General features: G+C 44.2%; 1 protein-coding gene across 2 annotated transcripts in view; it reads left to right on the forward strand.

The window, feature by feature from the left end:
* Nucleotides 1-7858: 7858 nt before the first annotated feature.
* The window catches only part of TESK2 (testis associated actin remodelling kinase 2), a 77008-nt gene continuing 63719 nt past the window's right edge, over nt 7859-21147 (forward strand). The window contains exons 1-2 of one of the 2 annotated variants that reach the window (XM_041421618.1): nt 7859-8029; nt 15574-15873. In XM_041421618.1, coding sequence (XP_041277552.1) covers nt 15655-15873 — 219 coding nt within the window. In that variant the 5' untranslated portion in view covers nt 7859-8029; nt 15574-15654. Of the gene's footprint in view, nt 8030-8146; nt 8197-15573; nt 15874-21147 lie in introns of those variants that run through there. The other variant, XM_041421619.1, reaches the window with a different exon arrangement.

A 21147-nucleotide genomic window follows, 5' to 3' on the forward strand; every position in this document is an offset into this window, starting at 1 on the left:
GGCACAGCCGAGTGCAGAGGTGCTCCAAGCACCCCCGGATAGCTGCCCTGGCCAGGGCTCAGGCGGGTGCTCAATGTGCCACGGCTGGTTTCTCAGTGCATCCTGCAGCCCCCGGGACGTCCCCTGGTTTCACATCCCTTCCAGCCGCTGGAGGGCTGGCCAGCCTCATCCAGGCACTTCCAGGCTCAGCCATCCTTCAGGAAGTCTGACTGCTCTCTTCTGGGCAGTGTTTCTGAAGAAGAGGGCCCCATGTCACGGCGTGGTCTGTGCTGATGCTCTCTCAGGCTGCTTTGGCAGAGGTGGGGCTGTGGGTTCCCTTCTCCCAGATCCCTGTGCCTGCAGGGGACAGAGGAGGAAAGTAGAAATGGGTATAAACACAAGAGGTTTTGCCTCCCTTTTTCAATATGGAGCTGCTTGGTAGCTCCTGCTCTGTTCTGAGGTAGAAGAGAGTTGATCTGACACAGAACTCATCATGCCTTTTACCAGCTTTTAAAGAAAAAGTAAAATTCAATCTTAGCCCCTCATGGGAAATGTGTTTCTAGCTGCTCGCTACTTACTGCCAGGAAAACTAGCTGTACCATTTTCTGGCAGAGGTAACTGTGCTTGTACAAATGTCCCAGTTCTAAGGGGAATTCTTTTAAGCATATTTACAGCTATGGAGTTGGTCATAGGAATCTTCTACTACCCACAGAGCTTGCAGGGATACCCAACAGACCAAAGCCTCCTTTGCTCCAGACAGGCTGGGTCTCTCAGTGCTGCACTGTGCATCACCCGGGCCAGGAGCCACATCTCACCAGCGAGGGACCAGGGCATGTCCCCAGGCACCCACCCCTGAGCAGGGCACGCGCGCCAGGGGACACTGGCACTGCTGGCTGTGCCCACGGCCATGAGTGCATCCAGTGCCGGTGTGCTTGGCTCACTTCTCTGCTCTGGCCTCTCCCTGGAGACGGCGAAACCATAATATCCACCTCAGCTGGCTTACAGAGGGTGGCTCGCAGTCGTCAAGGTTACCCGTCCCTCTGCTTTAATTAAGCAAATAGACACTGCACGGGGTATTTTCAACAGCTGGGGGACAAGGAGGAAGGGGGACTGACAGTCCTCAGAGGGGTTGGTGAGCAGCACCATAAATCTGGGCAGATGAGACCCCCTGCAGGTCACTGCTATTATTTAGCTGATCTCCGCACTCGTCAGGGTTATTATTAACACATTAATGAGGTACCTTTGGCTCTCCATAGCAAGGAAGGAGCAATTGAGAGCAAGAAAAGGCACAGCATCTGTGTGATAATGTCTTTAAGATGATACTGCCGATGTCCCACCCTGGAGAAGGGAGCAAAAAGAAGGGGAACTTTAACATCCCACTGGTACACAGTTACTTTTTCATGGAATAAGAAAAACCTTTCCCCTTAGACAGTAGGCAGCAGCCCCCCGTGTCTGTGTAGGCTCTTGCCTTGTTCTTGAGTAAGACTGAAAATAGCCTTGCAAGACCCAGCAGCATCTAGATCAGACAGGTCTGGGTAGCACTGAGAGTTCAGGACTTAGAATAACTTTTGAAAGAAAGTTTTGTGCTCAAAAACCACAACATCAACTTCTGCCACTGTCACACCTCCCTCTTGCAGTGGCTCTATTCAGCTCCCATGCTTTTTTTCCTGGCTGCCATCCAAGTCACGGAGCAGACCAGAGATGATAATGTTAGTTATAGTAATTTAATAGGAAGAAGCGGATCATAGAAAATAAGTGAATAGAAAATACTGGCAGCAAAAGGGCTGAGGGGAAGTAAGGGCACAGGCAGGAGGGGTGGAGGTGCTGGCCCTGGGAAAGACAATTAAACTCAGCCTTGGGCTGTGTCCCCAGCCCAGGGTATGACACAGGCTGAGTGTCCCCCGAGTGGGCAGAGCTTTGGCCTCGCTGCCACCATCACCTGCAGCCCCACAAAGTCAGAAGAGTGGTCACCTGTCTCACCAGCCCTGGGGTGACTGGTTGCAGCAGGGGGGGTCCTGAGCAGAGGGGCAGGTGGGTGGTTCACCTGGGCTCTGGGCTCATGTAAATCATCCCATGTCTTGTTCTTTGGCCTCTCTCCCCTCTGCCCTTTGCAGGGGCATTGGGAGCACAGCTGATGCACATCTCAGCCTGGCCTTGCAAAGCCCAGCAGATCCAGCCTGTTCCTGTCCCCTTGAGGGGATGGGGCATGATTAGGATGGTATTGGGGTAGACAGGCCCAGGTATCATCCCTAGACAGCTGCTTTCATCCCCCAGAAGCTCTTCAGTGCAAAATGAGGAGAGGGCCTGCTCTCAAAGGAAGACAACTTGGCACTTATAGGGATTTTCAATTCTCAAGGAAGCTGGAAGTCAACTGACTGGAGCAGAAGAGCTAATCACTGAGTGAGTCATTCTCCCTCCCAAAGCTGAAACATTAAACCAGTTTGGGTTTTTTATGAAAGGCAAATTAAATCCCACAAGTCAGAGCCAAGAAAAGAGAATCTATCAAAGAGCAGAAGATGCCACTGGGGGACTTGCAGGCAGACAGAGGGAGCATTTGCTCAGCAGCCCAGGATATTACATCTCCTGTGTCTCTCCACCAATGCAAGGAGCACTGCCATTCATCTATTTTTAATAACAATGACGCAGGCAGTGAACCTGACTTCAAGGCTGGAATATCATCTTCTTCCCTCTGCATATCTGTCCTGACTCATCTTCTGCTCCAAGAGCTCTCCACAGCTTGGTAGCCCAGCAAAGGAAGAAAAGGGAAGAACAAAACTGAAAAAAACCCCAAAAAACCCTGGACCAGACAGCAAAGCATAAGAGTTAGACTCATTCTGGGCAAGGAACAATTAACACTGTGACTTCACTGGCTCAGAGAGCCAGGGAAAATTAAAGGTCTAGGAAACCTAAATGTATCTGGGGGCAGGCTGATCAGAGAGTGGGACCTCTCAGAGAGCTGAGCAGGGATCTGGTAGCATCTGGATACTTGTAGGTCTTTCAGTTCTGCAAAAAAGGCTGGAGAAAGCAGGGGCAGAGCTAAAGGTGCCCAAGCCTGGGGTGGCTGGTGGGGAGGACAAGCTGAAGAGCCCTGTGGTGGCAGAGGTCTCCAATTTCAGAACCACAAAAGGGAAAAGTCTCTTCACTCTTGTATCTGCAGAGATAAGGAGTGAGTGCAAGTGTGAGGAGCATAACCAGAGGAGGAGAGGCTGCTGTGCAGCCTGAGGACACAAAAAGCTGTGCTTTCATCCCAGAGATAACCTGCTTTAGCTAGGGAGTGAGGACAGCACACCAGGCAATGCAGAAACCCTCCTGTGCCTCAGCGTGAGGCAGGAGAGGTGGGACTGATGGCCATTAGGCTGTTGACCTTGATCTTCACAGGACTGTGTGGCCTCTTTTAGCATCCACCATGGTCCAAGATAGTGCAAATCTGTATTTCTGCACTTTGGTGGGTAAATACAAAGCTAATACAGCTTTGTCAGATGTTTAATGTTTTCCCCTACAAGACTGGTATTCAGACATCTCAAAAGTTCAGATGCTGCTGAGAGAAGCCGTGTCCCAGGCCTGCCCTGAGTATTGGGGTCTCACCCTTTGCTCCTAGATCCCAAGGGCTGGAGCATGGTGTGAAGGGCTCTGCCCAGGGCTGAAGCAAGGCGCAGTGACACAGGGTCAGTCCTGGCTCGTTGTCCCAGTGTTTGCACGGCCTCCTGGCTGGGAGCAGCTCAGAGCAGGGGGAGCCAGCTGGTCAGCTCGGTGCCGCTCCATAACCAGGGAACTGCCAGGAGCTTGGTGATAGCCATGCCACAGCACCGTGCCAGGGTGGGCAGGCTCTGAATTGCAGCCAAGGCAGCAGATGGCCTTGATGAGCAGGCAGGGGAGCACCAGTGCCAGCACAGGAGCTGTCAGTCTGGGCATACCCATCTGCCCTAGAACAACCCTTTCCAGCTCCCGAGGCAGGGTGTCTGGTGCTGTGCCAGCCTCCTGCTTGGGCTCTGCCCAGCCTCCTGGAGGAAGAACATGGAAGATGCTCTGACATTCCCATGGTTGCCAGGTGCGGAGACGTGTGGTGGTGGGTTTGGGCTGACATGGCAGCTTTGAGCACAAGGACACACTGGTCACCTCGTCTGCACCAGTGGTGAGACAGAATTGTTAATAACTCACTTGGACAGCAGGCAGGTTCATCCTTGTGCAGAGGACTGCGGGCCCTCCTTGCTGCCAGGAGCATGGGCATGACAAGAGAAGGGGCAGGGGGGCAGAGCACAGCCCCAGCTGTGCCTTCCTCTGCTCGGAGCAGCAGGAAATGCCCTCTTGCCCACAGGAAACTTGTCCCTGTTCTGTAAAGGCCACCTGCAAGGCTGGCTGAGGGAAGCACGTGTGGGAGAATGTTCCTCCCAGGGAACCCATTAAAATGGTTTTCAAAATCTAGGGGTTTGGTGTGTGACTGAAAACCTAAAGGCATCATTTTTTCATGGCTGTTCTGTTAAATGTCCACCTAGGACAGGAGCTAGAAAAGGACCTCTGTTGGCATTAATCAACAGAAAATTCCTGGAATTCCCATGGGGACTCTCTCTTCCAGCTCCTGTGACATGACTTCAGATCTCCATGGGAGTAAATCAGAGCAGAATTTGATCAATCCTATCCAAAGATGATTTTTCTTGACAGGTTTCATTGCATAAAGTATTTATTGGGTTAAATCTCTAAAATGCCCAATCTCATCACAATACTGTGAGGTCAAACCTTTCATTACATAAAGTATTTATATATATATGGGTTAAATCTCTAAAATGCCCAATCTCATCACAATACTGTGAGGTCAAACCACTGTCTTGGTCCCTTGGGAGGGAAGAGAGACAGTCCCTGTCGAGTGACACTTGTTTAATTTTGGAGCCCACAGAACCTCTGCTGGGGAAAACAGCTGCTCTGCTGGGGTGAGGGAATATTTACATGAATTCACTGCATCAGCTTTCTTCTTGGGAAGGAGAAATCTCCCAAACTTCTCTCCTCCGGGGCATTTCCACATCCCGGAGGAAGGGAATTCCCCCTTCTGCCTGCTCTCATCCACCTTCTCCTGTCTGTTTTTATGTCCAGCCGAGAGTGGTTGGACATTAAACCAACCCTCCGCTGCTCCTTTGCCAAACCAGTTACATTTAAAAAGCCAAAGGGGTCTGGAGGAGAGAGTGCAAACTGCAGAGGCACAGAGCTGCTTGTTGGAGTGGCCGATCTTCGCCTGGAGCAGCCTGGGGGCATCCCGAGGAGAGGGAATGAATGGATACCCGCCCTGAGCACAGGATTTACAGGCTGGGGATGGAGAGGAGACCGGCACCACCGAGAGCGCCGCGACATCTGCCAGGCTTTGCCTGGGATGGGTCTCTTTGATGAGTCTGCTGATGCGGAGCTCGTTTCCTCTCTCTAGGAAACAGAGGGAGGCTGCTGAAGTCTCTCGTCTTCTGCAGGTTTCGAGGCTGCAGGTTTGCCCCGGTGCTTCTGCCGGCTGCGAGGGGGGACGGGGACTTAGCGACACAAAGTGCTGCTGCGATGTTTTTCTGCTTTCAGAGACAGGACTTGCCGTGGAGATGAAGCCAAGGAGGGCTCATAAGATGGTTTATTTCCCTCTCAAACCAGGGCTCAGTAACGCCACGGGTCTCAGAACCTCAGGCAGGAACACAATGTGAGTGTTTCCAGTGAGGTGCGGCTTTACCGCGCCTCTCTGGTGGGTTTTAATGATGTTACTTTGCACAGTCCGCGGGATTAGTGCTCATTCCTGGATATTACCAGTAAGATATTCGCAGCCCAAAAGCAGGAATTACACGTATCTTGCTTGGGAAACAAAAAAAGAGGTAAAATTTTTGAGGGGAAACAGGGGAACGATAATTCTTTTACGTAGTTCTGGGATCAGCTCCTAAAAAGAGCGGTAATCAAAACCTACCACCAGATGTCATCTTAAAGCCAGCTAATAGCTCCCAAAAGAGCAGGGACCAGGATACCGGGGAACTGGGAGATACTGGGGTTTTTAAACGGGGTACAAAGTCGCAGGGATCGCTGGATCCTGACATGGTGAAGGACCCCGGAATGTCCCAGAGCTGACTTTACACAATCTTGCTGAGATAGATCCCAGCAAAATAAAAAGCATTGAAATTTAACTTAAAAAATTTCTAAAGAAAAAAATCTTTCTAAAAACCCTTTTTCTGAGACTCAATTCTGCTTGAATATAGAGAAAAGAGACTCATGGATCTGGGTAGCTCCATCTGCTTTGTCACTCTTTAAAATATGATGGATACAATAATAATTTTAATGGTTTAATTACCAAAGCTTTGCTGCACGCTGTGTTTGAGCTGTCATTACAATAGGTGTTTGCAGGTGGTTGATATTTAACATTTGTGAGCGTGGGAAAATTTCCTGTGAAGGAAATTAAGAAAACAAGACATTTTTTGTCCCCACACAAAGTACTTTTAATCTGTTATCTGTGCAAAGATGATAATAGCTTTTGTAGTTAAACATACAGAGAAAGTTTCACTGTAGACTCTTGACTGAAATTCTGAGACTAAATTTAATCAAGACATTGCAGAATAGAGAGATTTTAATCCAACTGTAAGGAAAAGTCTCTGTTCAGTATTTAGAGCTGGTGCTAATGCGTCCAACATCAAACTCCCTCAAGCACATTTTCGACCACACTGAAAAGACTAGATGTAAAATTAACGATGAATGATAATGAGGCAACTTATTTTTAATATGGTACGGCAAAGCTGAGTGACACATTCTTGCCCAAGACCCTTTTTAGTTACAGCTCCTCTGTTTTTTAACTGTTTGGCCTTTGGTTATTCTATCCATAACTGTATAGTAAATGGACTTTGTTTGTTGAAGAGTTTCAGTAAAAATAGTTCAGCCTCTGCCAAAGATGAGGTCAGGGAAAAAATCAGCCTCGCGCCAATGTAAACCAAAACCAAATCCCCCTCACAAATGTTTAATGAGATGTTTTAATCCTGCCGTGCTTTGGAACGGATACTTGGAATCTGGCAGTGTGTCACAGCAGGAAGAAAGGTGTCTTTTTCCATACCTGTCACAGGCTGCCTACAAAGTGATAATTTGAAAAATAGCAGTTTGCATGTGAAAAATCCCAGGCTGGTTTCGTCTTGGCAGCGGAACCCCCAGAATGTCTGAGCTGGATTAAGCAGGTTCCAGGCGGAGACCGGGGGTGCCGAGCCGTGGGACCGACACCGGGAGAGGGGAAAGGAGGATGGGAAGAACGGGAGGAGACCAGGAAGGGACGGGTCCTGAGGGACCGAGCAGGGCACGGGGAGTAAGGGGCAATAACAGCAGGGCTGCCACCATGGAGCCCAGCTGCGGTCACCGCGGGCGAAGGGCTCAAGGATGGCGCGGGAGCCGGGACCGGGACAGGGACCGGGACCGGGACCGTTAAGGCCTACTCCGAATGCCCGTCCCACTGACAGCTTCAGCCACGGCCGCTAAAAGCACACAGTGATTGGCTGTACCGCCCGCCTATCACTGCCCGTTCCGCTCTCCTACTGGCTGATTATCTTATTTATAACCCGCCCTCGGGAGATGACCAATGAGAACGAGGCGCCCATAGCAACGCCCCCTCTTCTTCCTGCCGCTGCCTCCCGCGCGTCTCTCGGGAGTTGTTGTCGCTCCTGTAATTGGTCAGAAAGCGTGTCGCTCAAGCGCCCAAGACCAATTGAAAAGGGTCACTCACGCAGACTGCCTGCGAATCCCTCCGCCCGGTTTCCTTTTCCCATTGGTCAACACATGCTGTCCATCACATTTCTCCCGGAGCCGATTGGCTGGTGGGGAGGGGCAACTCCCGACCGGTTCCCGCCCCGGCGCTGTGGGCGGGCGCTCGTGAGGAGGAGGAGGAGGAGGCGGAGCCGGCGGTCGCGGCCCCGGGTCCCGCAGCCGGGCTCCCGCCTCACATGGGGCCCCCGCGCCGGCCGCAGCGGCGGGGCGGACCCGCGCCGGGGTGCTGAGGGGCCGCGGGTGCGGGATGCGGCCATGAAAGCCCGCGCCGCCCGCGGGCCCTGCAGGCGCCGCTGCTCAGGTAACGGCCGGCGCGGGGGCGGCGCGGGGCAGGTCCGGGCGGGTCGGCGGCGGGGAGCGGGGCCGCTCCCGGGAAGGGGCTCCCTTCGGGCGGAGGGGTCTCGCCGCGGTGAGGGCGTTCCGGGGAGCAGGTGCGCGGAGGGGCCGCGTCCGCCCCGGCGGCGGCAGGTGAGGGCGGCGGGCGCCGCGGGAAAGCCGCGCTCTGCTCCGGGGACAAGGGTCCGGCGGCGCCCGGCGCGGATCTTTGCCCGGCCGGGATTGCCTTGGGAATGTTCGCTTTGCCTGGATGTGTGAGGGCTTGGCTCGGGTTTTACTGTTTTAGTGCAACCCTGTAAGAATACGTGAGTCACGCGTTAATGACAGGCTCGAGTGTTGAAGTGTATGTGCGTGTATGTTTGCTTTGTGGCCTTCAGGTGAGACGTGCTGTATAAATGCAGATGGTCGCTCTTAATGCTGTAGTCCTTGGAGGGTCGGAAGGGTTTTTGCTTCAAGTACGGGGGACTTTCCACTTGTGAGTTCCTGTAAGCGGTGCTGTAATAGTTGGAAGCTACAATTTCAAGAGTAATGAATTGAATTGGAACAGTACTGAGTTGAATTTTATTTAAACGTTTCTGTTTGCCCCTCTAAAAAAAGCAACAGCTAACATTTAGGTTAGTTTATGAGAAGCCTTTGTGCTTTGATTTTTTTTTTTGGTTGTTTGGATTTTTTTTTTTTAATAGAGATCAGAGTTCTAGCATATTTTATTGTCTGCAAAATCAACAGACTTATAGTTCCATGGACTTAAATAGGCAGTGGAATTTGCAACCTAAGATAAGATTTTTTTATGAGAAACTCTGACATGCCCTGTGGACTAGTCATAAATCTTTCCATTTAGTCATCATCCTTGGAAATTATTGTTGCATGCCAATAAAAATGTCATTTTCTGATTCTTGCAGTGTTCAGCTGTAGACATGGCTGAGTAATTCCATTGTCCCTTTTGGTTCATGTAAAACTTCCATGCAGAACGAGTAGTTTACACTGAAGGCTAAGGTGTGTTCCCTATTCCTGGTGGCAAGTGTGTGCTCTCCTGTGTTTTTTGCTCTGATTTGTTTTGTGGCTTTTTATTAGGATGAGCAGTTGGCAGTTGGGACCGAGCACAATTAAGGCCTACAGAGCAAGCCCTGCTGCAGTTCTTCATATTTTTGTGGCTGTGGAAGGACAGAGATAGTTCACAAGAGCTGCTCTGGTGGCACAGCCCTCCTGTAACTTAGTTATACCCTCTCATTCCAGATATTTGCTTTTACCATTGTAATCCTTTATGCAAATGGTTTCACAGGCTCACGAAAGAAATGCAGGGTTGAAGGAGGGGTCTGTTGCTGCTGTGTCTGCTGCAGAAAAGAATGAAGCTTGTGGTTCACTTGCATCATAGGTTCCCTTTCTGTATTTTTCCTGTAGCAGACAACCACGCATTTGCACAATGGCAGAGCTCTCTCCTGTGTCCTTGCAGTGTGGCATCTTGCAAACTGGCACAAAAATAAGAGCTCTGCTAGGCAAGATCAAAAAAAGGTCAATGTTCATCATTTTTTCTTAGAGCCCTTTTCCTGCTTATTAGTTTCCTAACGTGTTCATTTGGAGCTGTGTGTTCATCAGTGAGCCCATCTAATAATCAGCAGCTGTATCACACTGGCTCCATCTGTTGTCTGTTGCCAAGTCTTCTTTCTGACTTAGATTGTAAGCTTCTTTTCGTATGATCCTGTCACTTTTTGTTAAGTTGAACACGTTGCTGGTAGTGGCTAAACCACTTTCTGCTGTGATTGTCCTGTTGGTTGCACTGGAGAAATGTAACAGCTTCTGCAGCCAGGAGTGGAGCTGGTTGAGATAACTTTGCTTTTGGAGGCTGACCTTGTGCACTCCAGGTCCATGGCTCTCATACTGTGAGCTGTGCTCTCCGTTGTACAGGGAGCTTCAGATTGTTTGTAAATACCAGCAGACATCAGTGTCTGCAGTACCTTGAGAACAACAGGTCTGGGAAGCCCTGTTCTCACTTCCAAAAGTCATAAATTAGTGAAGACCGTGTTACCATTTTGTTTGTGCAGCTGCTGCTGCAGTAAACAAGGTACTCTGTGTTTCACCGTAAGGTGCAACCAGTAACACAGCCTTGTGCTTAGTAAGGGTAGGCTGCAGAATGGCTTAAGTATTTCTGGAGATGATACTTTAAGCTGGAAAATACAAATACTGACTGCCTTGTGTGGTGATGCACAAGACTGTGTCCAAGAGATGTCAGTCAGGTATGGAATTCAGCCTGTTCACTTTGTTTTCATCCCTCTTCCAGGCATCCGTGTTCTCCTTCCTTTGCTGTTCTGGATTGTCTCACTGGCTGCATTGAAACAGCTAAAGTTGCTTCCAGTCCCATGTGAAACCCTGAGTGCTGACAGAGCTGTCAGCCCCCATTGCAAACCCAGCAGAGAGGCTGGGGGGAGATTCCTCGATTGAGATGTTGCAATACCTGCTGGTATTAGAAAGCTTTGATTCCCTTTCTTTTTGTTAAAAGCTCAGCAAATGTCAGCCTGCTGACACCTGGAAGGCATGAGCAGCTTCTCAGTGTCTCTACTGGGCTCTGTTTTGTTAAGCAAACATAATGTATTAAAATTATCCATTTGAGGCAGCAGCTGTGTCTTGTACATGATCTACTTGAGTGGTTATTTAACTCTAAGGATGCTCTGTGACCAGGCTGGAGCCTGTCTGCTCTGTGGATTGGAGTGACTGAAACCAGGCTGGGAGAGGAATGGATTGGTGCAAGGTCCTTCGTAGAGCTTCAGTTTTGTATTGTAATTGGACCCTGGAAAGTGCTGGTAATTGCACTGCGGGCATAAGGACCAATTAGTTTTCTGTTTGTTTGTGAGTTTTTAATATTTTCCCTCAATTATATTTGCCTTCTAAATATGTGCTAGAAATTATGCCTGTGCCTGCTTGAAAATATTTTTAAACCTACAACCTTGGCCCTGAATCCTGAGCTCTGCGGTAATAGCTGGTCTCTCTTACTCATTTCAAAGTTGGCTACAGTCACAAAATAAATGAACTGTTTGTTTCAGCTTAGCCTCTCCTGGAGGTTTGTTTGCATTATAAAACCATGATGCAGTTCAGCAGACTTCCAGTTTCTGGAGTGGTGCAGTAGGGCTAATGCAGGTCTCTTCTGAGGAATGTCAGTGCTAGTTTGCAGGAAGCTGATGCTATGACAGTGCTGGCCAGAGCTGGGAATTATCCTGTACAAGGGAGATGAAATTAAAGCAAAATGTCCTGTAAGTGAACATAGAAAATATTGGGATTTACATGTTCAAATGCACTGTTGTAACTAAGACTATAAATTGAACCTCAAGACTTGTCCCATAAAGTAGTCAAAAAGACTGCAGGTTCAGGATGAGCTGGGCCAGACATAACCCAAGCTCTGGTATTTGTAACTGCCTCATCTGTAAATATTTGATATTGTTTTCCTCTCAAGGACAAGTAGTTAAGTTATGGACAAACCAAGGAACTTTCCTCTGTTAGGGAGCAGGTGACAGCAGCTGAGAACAAAATTGAGTGCCTGGTTCTCTCTACCTGTTCAGTGTAAATTCTTGGGTTTCATTTTTAAGCATTTTTTCCTTGTTTTTATTTTTTTTTTTCCTCCAGGCTAAGGATCTCAGTCAATTCAGTCTTTGAAAAAGTTTGTTCTTTACATTTCTTAGAAGCCCTTCTGAAATTTGCACAGCACTACAGTGAAGTCTTCTTCCCCTTTGAGTTATTATTTTGTGGAGTGACACTCGGCAGCATAATTCCTTTAATTCCTTTATGTTTCTGTAGTGCTGGCTGTTGAAGCTTCATCAGACAACAAGTTTAAATAGTTAACTCTTGGCAAATGACTTTCATCAAAGCTTTGGCATCTTGTTCTTCAGAAAACCTTTTCAAATTAATAACATGCTTCTGCCAGATTTATTGCTTTCCAGGCTGAATGCCTAGCGACGGTCTCTGTGTCTAAAAATGGTTGTTGTTATTAGGGCCATCTTTTAGGAAATTGTGAGTTTGACATTTGAGTGCAAATATGCACATATTTATAAAGATACTGGGGACAGAAAAAACTCTTAGTAATGAATTGAAATGTTTTTTGGAAGGATCTTGTTTTATACTCTGAGGCATAAAAGGGATGCTGCTGTAGTTGAGGAGCCTTACCCATTTTTATATCTCTGAAGAGAAAATGTTAATTACTGGCTAATATATGCCACCTGTAAGTTTGACACTGATGTTTAGGGTATAACTTGATGTGGTGTTCTGGGGTTTCCATCTTTAAATAATTGCAGGCTCCAGCACTGGTTTTGAAAGGTAAATCTCTAATTAACCCAATTAATGCTGATAATAGTTGTATTTACAGTAATTTCTGTGATTAAACAATCAATGCACTAATTCAGTCAAGAATCTGATCTTAATATAATATTAATATGGATTTTTTTTTCCTTCAAGGTATGTTTTGGTAAGCGAAGAACTTAAAATGTAGCAGGTCATTGAGTGTTCTGAAATTGTGCTTTTTAGAAACGTAAGAAATGGCTGAATAGGGCAGATACACATTTTGAGAGGTGAATTTCAGAATTACTTTGGTCTTGGCAGAGTGGGGTACATTTTTCTTAAATAAGAGTGTTAGAAAAATTGTTCTGGAAGCTGAGAATTTATTAGGAAATGTGTTTTTTAGTGTGTAGTGTCTTTTAACTGTCTGTTGAGCACAGATTAAGAGCTTTTAAGCTGAACCTTAATATGAAAAAAAACCACCCAACAACCTTTTCGTTGGTTACAGGATTTACAGGATAGTCTTGGATTCTGTTCAGTGCACTTTAATTAACCATACAAGGTAGTAAATTAAAGTACCTCAGACTGACTTGACAGTCAATTAAACCTTGGTTGATTTCATTGAGAATGTGATCATTAGTGTAATTGGCCAAAATGACAGGAGGCCCACTTGGAATTGTGCCCACTTGAAATTTTCCTCTAATTCTGTGTATGCAATCCTGGGCAAGATAATGGAGCTGTATCCTAATATTTTCCAAGGATTTTGTGTAGCTGTCTGGAAAGGTAAACTCCAGCAGGCAAAAATGAAGGAATGGGTTTCTTGGGAATCCAGATGGCAAAACCTTTTGGACTTTTCTTTTGTGTGAAGTACAGTGAATCACTTCTCTCATTGTGGAATTTGTACAGAGTTTTGCAAAGTTCACCATGTGATTTCAATCAAAAGGATGTGTATATGTGTGAGGGAGATTTTTCCCTTTGTTAAATAGATGTAGAAACTGTGTTGAGTCCATCTTTTGTTAATGGTGTCAGGATAACTAAGAGATTCAGGCTTTTCCTCTTGTTTAATACTGCTTATCTAACTTGGTCTATCTTCCTCTAGTTGAAACAACAGCAGTCTTTCCTATTTTGTTTTTTTTTTATCTTGCTTTGCCTGAGAATTTGTAATCTTTAGTTTACTGGGTTGCAGTGTAGATGTGTTTTCTCACTGGATTTATTCTGGGGTTCTGAACTTTTTGCACTTCCTTTCTTCCATGAAAGTGTCTGGTGCACGTGGGTGCTACTCTGATGAAAATAAATTGTTACAAATTGTTCCTTCAATTGCATAGGTTTTCTGGTCAGTCTTCAAAGATAGCATCTTCTGATCCAAATAATTAATTGTTAATACCATGGTTTCCTCTGTCTGTTCTCCTTCCATAGACAGTTCTTTCTTTATCTCTGTGAAAAGTAACCAAAATATAGCTTGTCCTTTTCAGATCAAAAGGAATTATTTAAGTGGGCCTTGGAAACTCTCAGGCATCTTGTCTGTAGCTGAGGAGGTTCTCTGGGCTATTTTTCTCCATTGAGGACATGTAACAGGCTTTATCTTCCTGTGGTGCTTCTGTGCCTTTTCCAGACCCTCAAGGCTCCTGGGTCAGGAATATGAGATCACAGACTGGATCCTGATCTCCCGTGTGCCAGTTGGCCACTGTAATCTGAAAAGAGCAGTAAGATTAGGCATGTAGGAGTCTGCATACAAAATTGTGTAGGAAAACCATGATGTGGGATTTGATAGAGATGAAATTTTCATCATCATGCCTTGGTAGGAGTCCCTTATACCCACTGACATCCATTTAGAGAGGTGTTAAGATGTTTGAAATAAACACCCTTATGTTTTGGAGCGGACAACTCACATTAATTCCAGACAGTTCAGCAGAGCTTATTTCTGAAAGCAGGGGAGGACTGTGTGTTTGCCTGATGTGTTGGCACAGAGCATCTCTAAAAGATACACTGCCTGAAACACATAGCATGTTATAGCAGCACTGCTGTGTTTTCAGAGGACAGCTGGTGTGCCTCTGTTTTTGAGATGCTTTTCAAATGTACTGTATTGTTCAGGTTCTGTACATCTTTGTAAATAGAAGTGCAATTGTCTCTGTGGTTATTTTGCCCACCTTTAAAAAAATTATTTTATTGCTTCCTTCCCCTCCCTCTAGTTTTTCATTCACCCTTGATGAAAAAAAAAGTATCCTCTTTGTGACTGTTCACTTTGTTCAGGCTTTGTAGGTGTCACCAAATTGCTGTAAAAGAACAGTGAAGTTTGGAGTAGATGAATAACCTCTTAAGTCTAAGGTTTAAAGAAAAAAAAACCCCTGTATTTTATAATTAAAATTTTAAAATACTGTCAAGTTTGCCAGTCCAGTCTGAATTTGATGGGCTCCAGAGTAATCCTGATTACTTCATTATCCTCTTAAAAAGAGAAAAAATTATTAGTCCCCCTCCTTTTTTTCCCCCTTTTCTCCTACTTGGCAAATGTGGCATGTTTTCAGTTCAACTGAAATTAATATAGGTTTAAAAAATATCTTTTGTGAGGAAAATTTGTCTGGCAGACTGTTATAAGAATACTTTGTAGCAGAATTTTTGGTGTTTTTAGAAATCTGGGGGCTAGGTGTTCAGTGGGTATAACCATGTGTTCCTACCAGTAAAGAATTGGTATTGGAACACTCATAAATGGAAGCTTTAAAAACAAGATTTTGATGCTTCAAGTGAATAACTTTCCTTATGCTGACTGAAAATTTTTTAAACATTTTTTTGTAGTTGGAGATCCCTTGTTCACTCCTGAAAGTGAAATAGTTTCTTGCTGTAGCAGTAGATTGGTCACCAGCTGCAACTGAAGTAGAATAAAATGTTACATTTTGTGGGTTTCCTCCTGCTCCCTTGCTTGCTGTAGCAACTAGAATTTAAGTAAAAAAAGAAAAGGTTGGGGGAAGGGAATGAAAGTTGTTTGTTAACAGTTAAATGTTGAGTTCCAAGTTCTGTTTGTCCCAGAATAGCCAGAGCATAGGGTATTTCCATGGGTCTAAAGGAAAGTTCATTAGGTTGCTGTCTTTACTGTTGATGTTGCGTGGTGGTTTGTTTTATTTCGTTGTTTTTTGTGCCCCTGCTTGGATATCTTCGTTCTTTTCTTGCTCTCTTAAATGGGTGTAAGCTTTGTTGGAGTCCTGTCAAACTTATCAGATACCTTCACAATAACGGTAATCTCAATTTTTTGTATTTTAGGATCCAACAAGAGTAGAGAAGACCGCAAATTACCTAAGATGTGAGAAGTCCTCCCGTAGTGAAATAAAATCTGGTTTCAAAATGGACCGAAGTAAGCGGAACTCAATAGCAGGATTTCCACCACGCTTGGAGCGCGCTGAGGACTTTGATGGTAGCACTGGAGAAGGGACTGCGTCCCAGCTAGGAAGAGTTTGTACCTCTTCATACAGAGCCCTGATAAGTGCCTTTTCCAGACTTACTCGTCTTGATGATTTCACATGTGAGAAAATCGGCTCTGGTTTCTTCTCTGAGGTGTTCAAGGTGTGTGTTTAGCTTTTTCCTCTCAACGTTTGTTTCTTCATGTTTGATGATGAGAATGTACAAGACTGTCAGGCAAAGTACTTTCCACTGAAGTCAAATGATAGTCCTTTTATTTGCTTCACTCAAAATGGGTGACTGATGAAGAACCTTCAGGCTCTAAATATTTCTTCAATCACTCTTCCAGCTGTTTTTTTGTCACTTATAATTTATTTGAGGAGTTGCAGAGATTTTTGGGAGAAAGAGAAAAAGCTAAAAATAATTGGTTTATTTTTTGACCTCTGCCATGTCTTTTTGCATTCCTGTAGCGTTAAATGCTGGTGGCTGTTGATTCTCCCATATATAAGTGTAAATGTCTTTAATTTAGCTGGTTTCTTGGTTTTGTGGGATGGTACACATTCCTTTGGTAGTCTTTGCCTCACAACATTTAGATGCATGTGTTAAGGAGTTCCATACATAGTTGCTGAATTTGGAACCACAGATTTTATTGCACTGAAATTACAATACAATTAACTGCTCTTCTCTGTTTCCTTTGCTGCTTATGTCACACTTTTAATTCCAATAGAGGAGATTGGTTTGAAGTAAATAATATTAATGAGAAAATCGGATTTTGTCAGTGGCTTGCTGCTGTGAGTGTGGGACATGGAAAAGACCTTTTTAAATGAATTTGACAAATGCAGTTTTATAGTGCTGGTAGTGTTTCTGCTGCTCTGACTGTTCTAGTAAGGCTTACTGTAGAGGAACAGGACATGGAGTTGTCTTTCAGGCATTGAAAAAATAGTTTCTTTCCTTGTTCTTTGCATGGAGTTACCCTCCACATAGTTTTCTGGCATTTCACTGAAATGGAAACAATCTTACAGTATAGTATGTCCATTCCATGACAATTCATCTGGTTTTTTTTATTGAAGTTAACCAAAAAACTTTTTATCCAGTTTTATTGCTGTAAACAGATACCTGCATTAGAAAATGGAAATTCTTTTGATATTGCTTTAATACCCAAAGGCATTGAGATCTCCATGTATATATTTCCTCTTGTGTAAAGGCAAGTCACTCCACAGAGGTTTTTATGTTTAGCTAGATTTTAGTTTTCACTAACACAAGTTTTTAATTCTTTCAAATGGCTAGACATGAACTTTATTTGGGATGTGTAGGAGACTCAGTGTAGGACATTTCTGTATAAAGCCAGCTTTTGTAATGTTGAAAACAAGGGTATGTTTGGTGTTTTTTGTTTTGTTGGTTTTTGTCTTATTTCCCTGTTTGGAAAACTTTCTGTAATGCATTTTGTCACAACTGGTTTTGTGTGGAGACATTTTCTACTGTTAAATGTTTTAAAGTTCTGTATGTTACTGGAATTCATTGTTACAACTTCTGTGGTGAAGCTGCTGTGCTTCATATGCACATATGCATATGTGCTTCATATGCACAGCACCATAATATATGCTGTGCATATATTAAGGTATCAGTAGACTTGGGTCATGTCTAAATAACTAGGAAATAACAGACCTCAGTTGACTTGAGAGAATTTCAGAATTCACGTGGAGAGAAAAAGGTAGCTAAAAGTAAAGATGGATTTCCAGCTTTCATAGTAATTGATTAATGTGAGAATTTGTTGATTGAGAGGAACCCCTGATACCCAGTTTATTTTTATGTGTGTAAACAAATCCTCTAATTCTTTAAAAGCCTTCCCCTGCTATTCTCCTTTGCAGTGAGCTAAAGTAGACATCCCAAGGTGCTGGATCGAGTTGGTGGCATTCCTGTGGGAGTGATGGTGGCAGTCTGAGTATCTGGTGTCTGTTTTCACAGAAACAACCAGTCTCCCTGCGGGCAGAGACTGAGTGATAAACTCTTTTCTTTTGCATCAGTTTCGACCAGTGCTCTGCAGTTCTGGCACGAAGGGGTGAGGATGCATTACAACTTTATCATAGGTACAGTTCCAAACTCATTTAAGCAGGTTTCTGTTCTGCTGCCTTATCAGCCTGACCACCTCTGTCATTAATCCTGCTGTGCTGATGATCAGATTTCATGTGAGAACCTTGATGTGCTTCCAGTAAAGAGAGCCTCGTGGCTTGACACAGTTAAATTTCAGTCTGATCTGCAGGCTCACAGCTAAATGACTGAAGTTGAGAAAAATCCAGGATAGGTCTAAACTTACTGTGTAAGTAATTTTACAAGAGCAATGAAGCCTTCCCTTTAAATGATCAAAAGTGTCCCAAAACCCACCTCATCTCCAGAGCTTTTTCAATCAAGTATTTGTCTGTTGTTTTGTATCATACTTTGGGTTCACTCAAGCGATTTAGCCAAGAATGCTTGGACTATTTTAAGGGTTTGAGATTTTTGTTTTGCTATGTAGCTGACAATTTTTTTTCAGTGATTTCTTCCTCTCTATCCTTTTCTGTGGAAACGTCTTTTAAAATATAGTCTATTGTGGTGGTTGCCTTCTCTTGTCTTGTGAATAAGAGTATGTTACAGCTCAGATGTGTGTGTTAATGGTCATATATTCATGAATGATCTTTTAACATTTCTAGTGCACCTTTACTCACAAACATATTAAAATCTGTGGTTTATTCAGAGTATTAAGCTGGTGTTTTGATTTAGCCATCACTATAACACTTCGAATTCATGTTCAACTGAATACCAGATGTTATGGAAACTAGTTTAGAAAAACTGAACTTTGTCAAAATATTAGCAATCTAGTTTGAAGCAGCTGACTGACTAGTGCCTGTTCTAAATTTCAGTGGCAAGTGCTGCACCCTAAAGTTTGTTTTTAAGATCAAGCTGGGCAGAGACTGTTTGTATAAATGAATAGCCATGATCCCAAACCCTTAAACTGCTAGTTGGGAAAACCAGTTGATGAAGCTGTAAGGAATTGTGGGAGAAATATTAATTATACTGAAATGAAGTATTGCATTAGGAAATAGTTACTATTAATTATAAAATGTGTGTTTTGGAACAGCAGTCAAACTAAAATCCAGGATGATCTTCTATTCTCATTTACCTTCAGGTTCAGTACTAAGTATTTGAGTTGCTGTGAATTTGCTTCAGGTCTTCTTTTTGTCTCTGCATTCTGTAGGTGAACTTTTGAGAGAGACTGGAAATACTTGTGACATTCCAGTGTTAAAAATGGACTTTTTTGCAGTTTATTATTTGTGTACACATGAAAACAGGAATCATTGATCCAATATAGAATTGTACAAGGCTAAGTGTAAATACAAAGAGAGGGCATCATACTTTTGGATATCTTAACAAGATGGGTGGTGGGTGCAAAAGGATCAGTATCCTCAAGATGTTTGTGCTGTATGTGCTTATACTGTGAGGCCTCCTATTTGAATACTCTGGAGTGATGGTCCCCAATTCATTAATTAGTTGTTAGTCTTTATTTGTGTGGTCAAATTAATGTTCTGACTTTCGAAAGTGCTGACTGATCAGGAAAGGTGTGCCTGTCCAAATACGTACCTTGTACCTGAGGCTCGGATCCTGTTTCCAGTGTTTATTTAATGTCTTCAGGGCGTTTCGAGATAAGCAGCATCCAACTGTCTAATGTGAAAGGAGAAACGAGGCTGGGGTTGTGCTCCTGGGTGTTGTGAAGAACACATATATAATTCTTTTTATCAAGTACTTGTAATGCACTTAGGATAAGACTGGTAATTCTGTCACCTCTAAACATACATTATCTAATATTAATTACTATTTGTATCATTTGTGATATTGTGTGTCATGGGCACGTTGTCATGGTGGTGGGCTTGATCTGTGGAACATCTTGTTCTAGGCTGTGGGAGGTTTAAGAGATATTACTGATCTGGCTTTCCCAAAGTGACTCAGTGGGAAGTTTTGGGTTTTTTTGTACTTTGTGACTTCGTTGCCATTTAGATTAACATTTCTCTCTGTGTTTGTCTATAATTTTGCAGGCCTTGAGGAGTCAAGTGCAGAAATGTTTAATGTCACTTTCTTCTGTTGCCTCTGACCTAGGTTTGACATGGCTTAACTAGAATAACAGTGCTGAGTAGGAGCAGAACAGTAGAGTAAGTGAGAGATTAACTCATGAGATTTCAGACAGAAAAGTTGTGAGAGGTCTCTTGACCAAAAAAAAAGCATATCTGTCTTGATGGGCATAAATATATCTGTATCATGTTATACTTTGCCTTTAATGTCTCATAGTTGAACTTTGTCTAAAAATAAAGGCATTATGAACTTCTCAAACAGCAGTTAAGGCTTGGAAGACTTACTGGGTCATCTACACGCACTGTCACATCTTGGAATTTTGCAAGTAACTGGAACTTTGTCTAGAGCATATATTGACACTGCATACAGCACAGGTGTGCCTTGCTGGTTTTTAAATTCATTTCTGAATTGGAGATCTCAAAGGCAATACCCTAGTTTTCTCAACAATAGCATGTAAAAACCATCCTTCAGCTTTGTGTCACACTCTTATAACGCACATCACTTGTTGCTATCATGGCACATTAGTACCTTATGTTTAATGGGTGTGGACCTCCTGTTCTGTAGCCTTCAATCCTTGTTTACAATGAAGGTTTTCACTTGGATATGTTGATTTTTGCTCAGATTTAAGATATAAAGTGGCCTTCACTAGTTAGTGAAGTAACGTGAACAGGGTAAGGTCCAAACTTAAAAGTTTCAGATTGTTCTGAGTGGAAGCTTCTGTCAGGAGGAAGGCAGTGCTGAAGATTGAGGTAGAGGAGATCTTGCTTCATTCCTCGGGAAGCTCCCTGGGGAGACTCCCCTGTCTTACCCTGCTTTGTCATGTCCAAGTGTATCTTCAGCTGTGCCTGGCCAGTCTGTAACATGTTGTAGTCGGTTGTGGCATGGAGTCAGATGCCTTACAGAAGTCTATGTATATTGCTATTGCAAAATGTGGATGCATTTTGCTTAATCAATCTTATTACCTAAATTGAAAATTAATGTAAATCTAGGCAGGAGTGTTATGAGAATTACTACAGTGTCCTTTGCTAAGCCAGGCATAAGTATTTCTGCTCTGTTCTTGGCAGCTTCTTTTGGCTTGTCCTTTAAACTTCCATCATAAAAGATTCTACAGCTTCCTTTGGTGTATCCAGGCTGTAATTTATTATTTTTAAATTATCCTTTTATAGATAGAACCTCCCAGTTTGAGTTGTTTCTACAGCTGGTCCTTCCTATTTGCTTATTGACTCTACTAGCAACTCATTACTGACAGAGGTTTCTGTTTTCCTGTGGCATTTAGTCAGAAGAGTAACATGTCTGTGAGTGTGTGGAAGGAGGGAAGCGGATATTTGAGAAGTTATA

Source organism: Onychostruthus taczanowskii, unplaced genomic scaffold (genome assembly GCF_017590055.1).
Source record: "Onychostruthus taczanowskii isolate IOZ18803 unplaced genomic scaffold, ASM1759005v1 scaffold7, whole genome shotgun sequence".
Taxonomy (NCBI): domain Eukaryota; kingdom Metazoa; phylum Chordata; class Aves; order Passeriformes; family Passeridae; genus Onychostruthus; species Onychostruthus taczanowskii.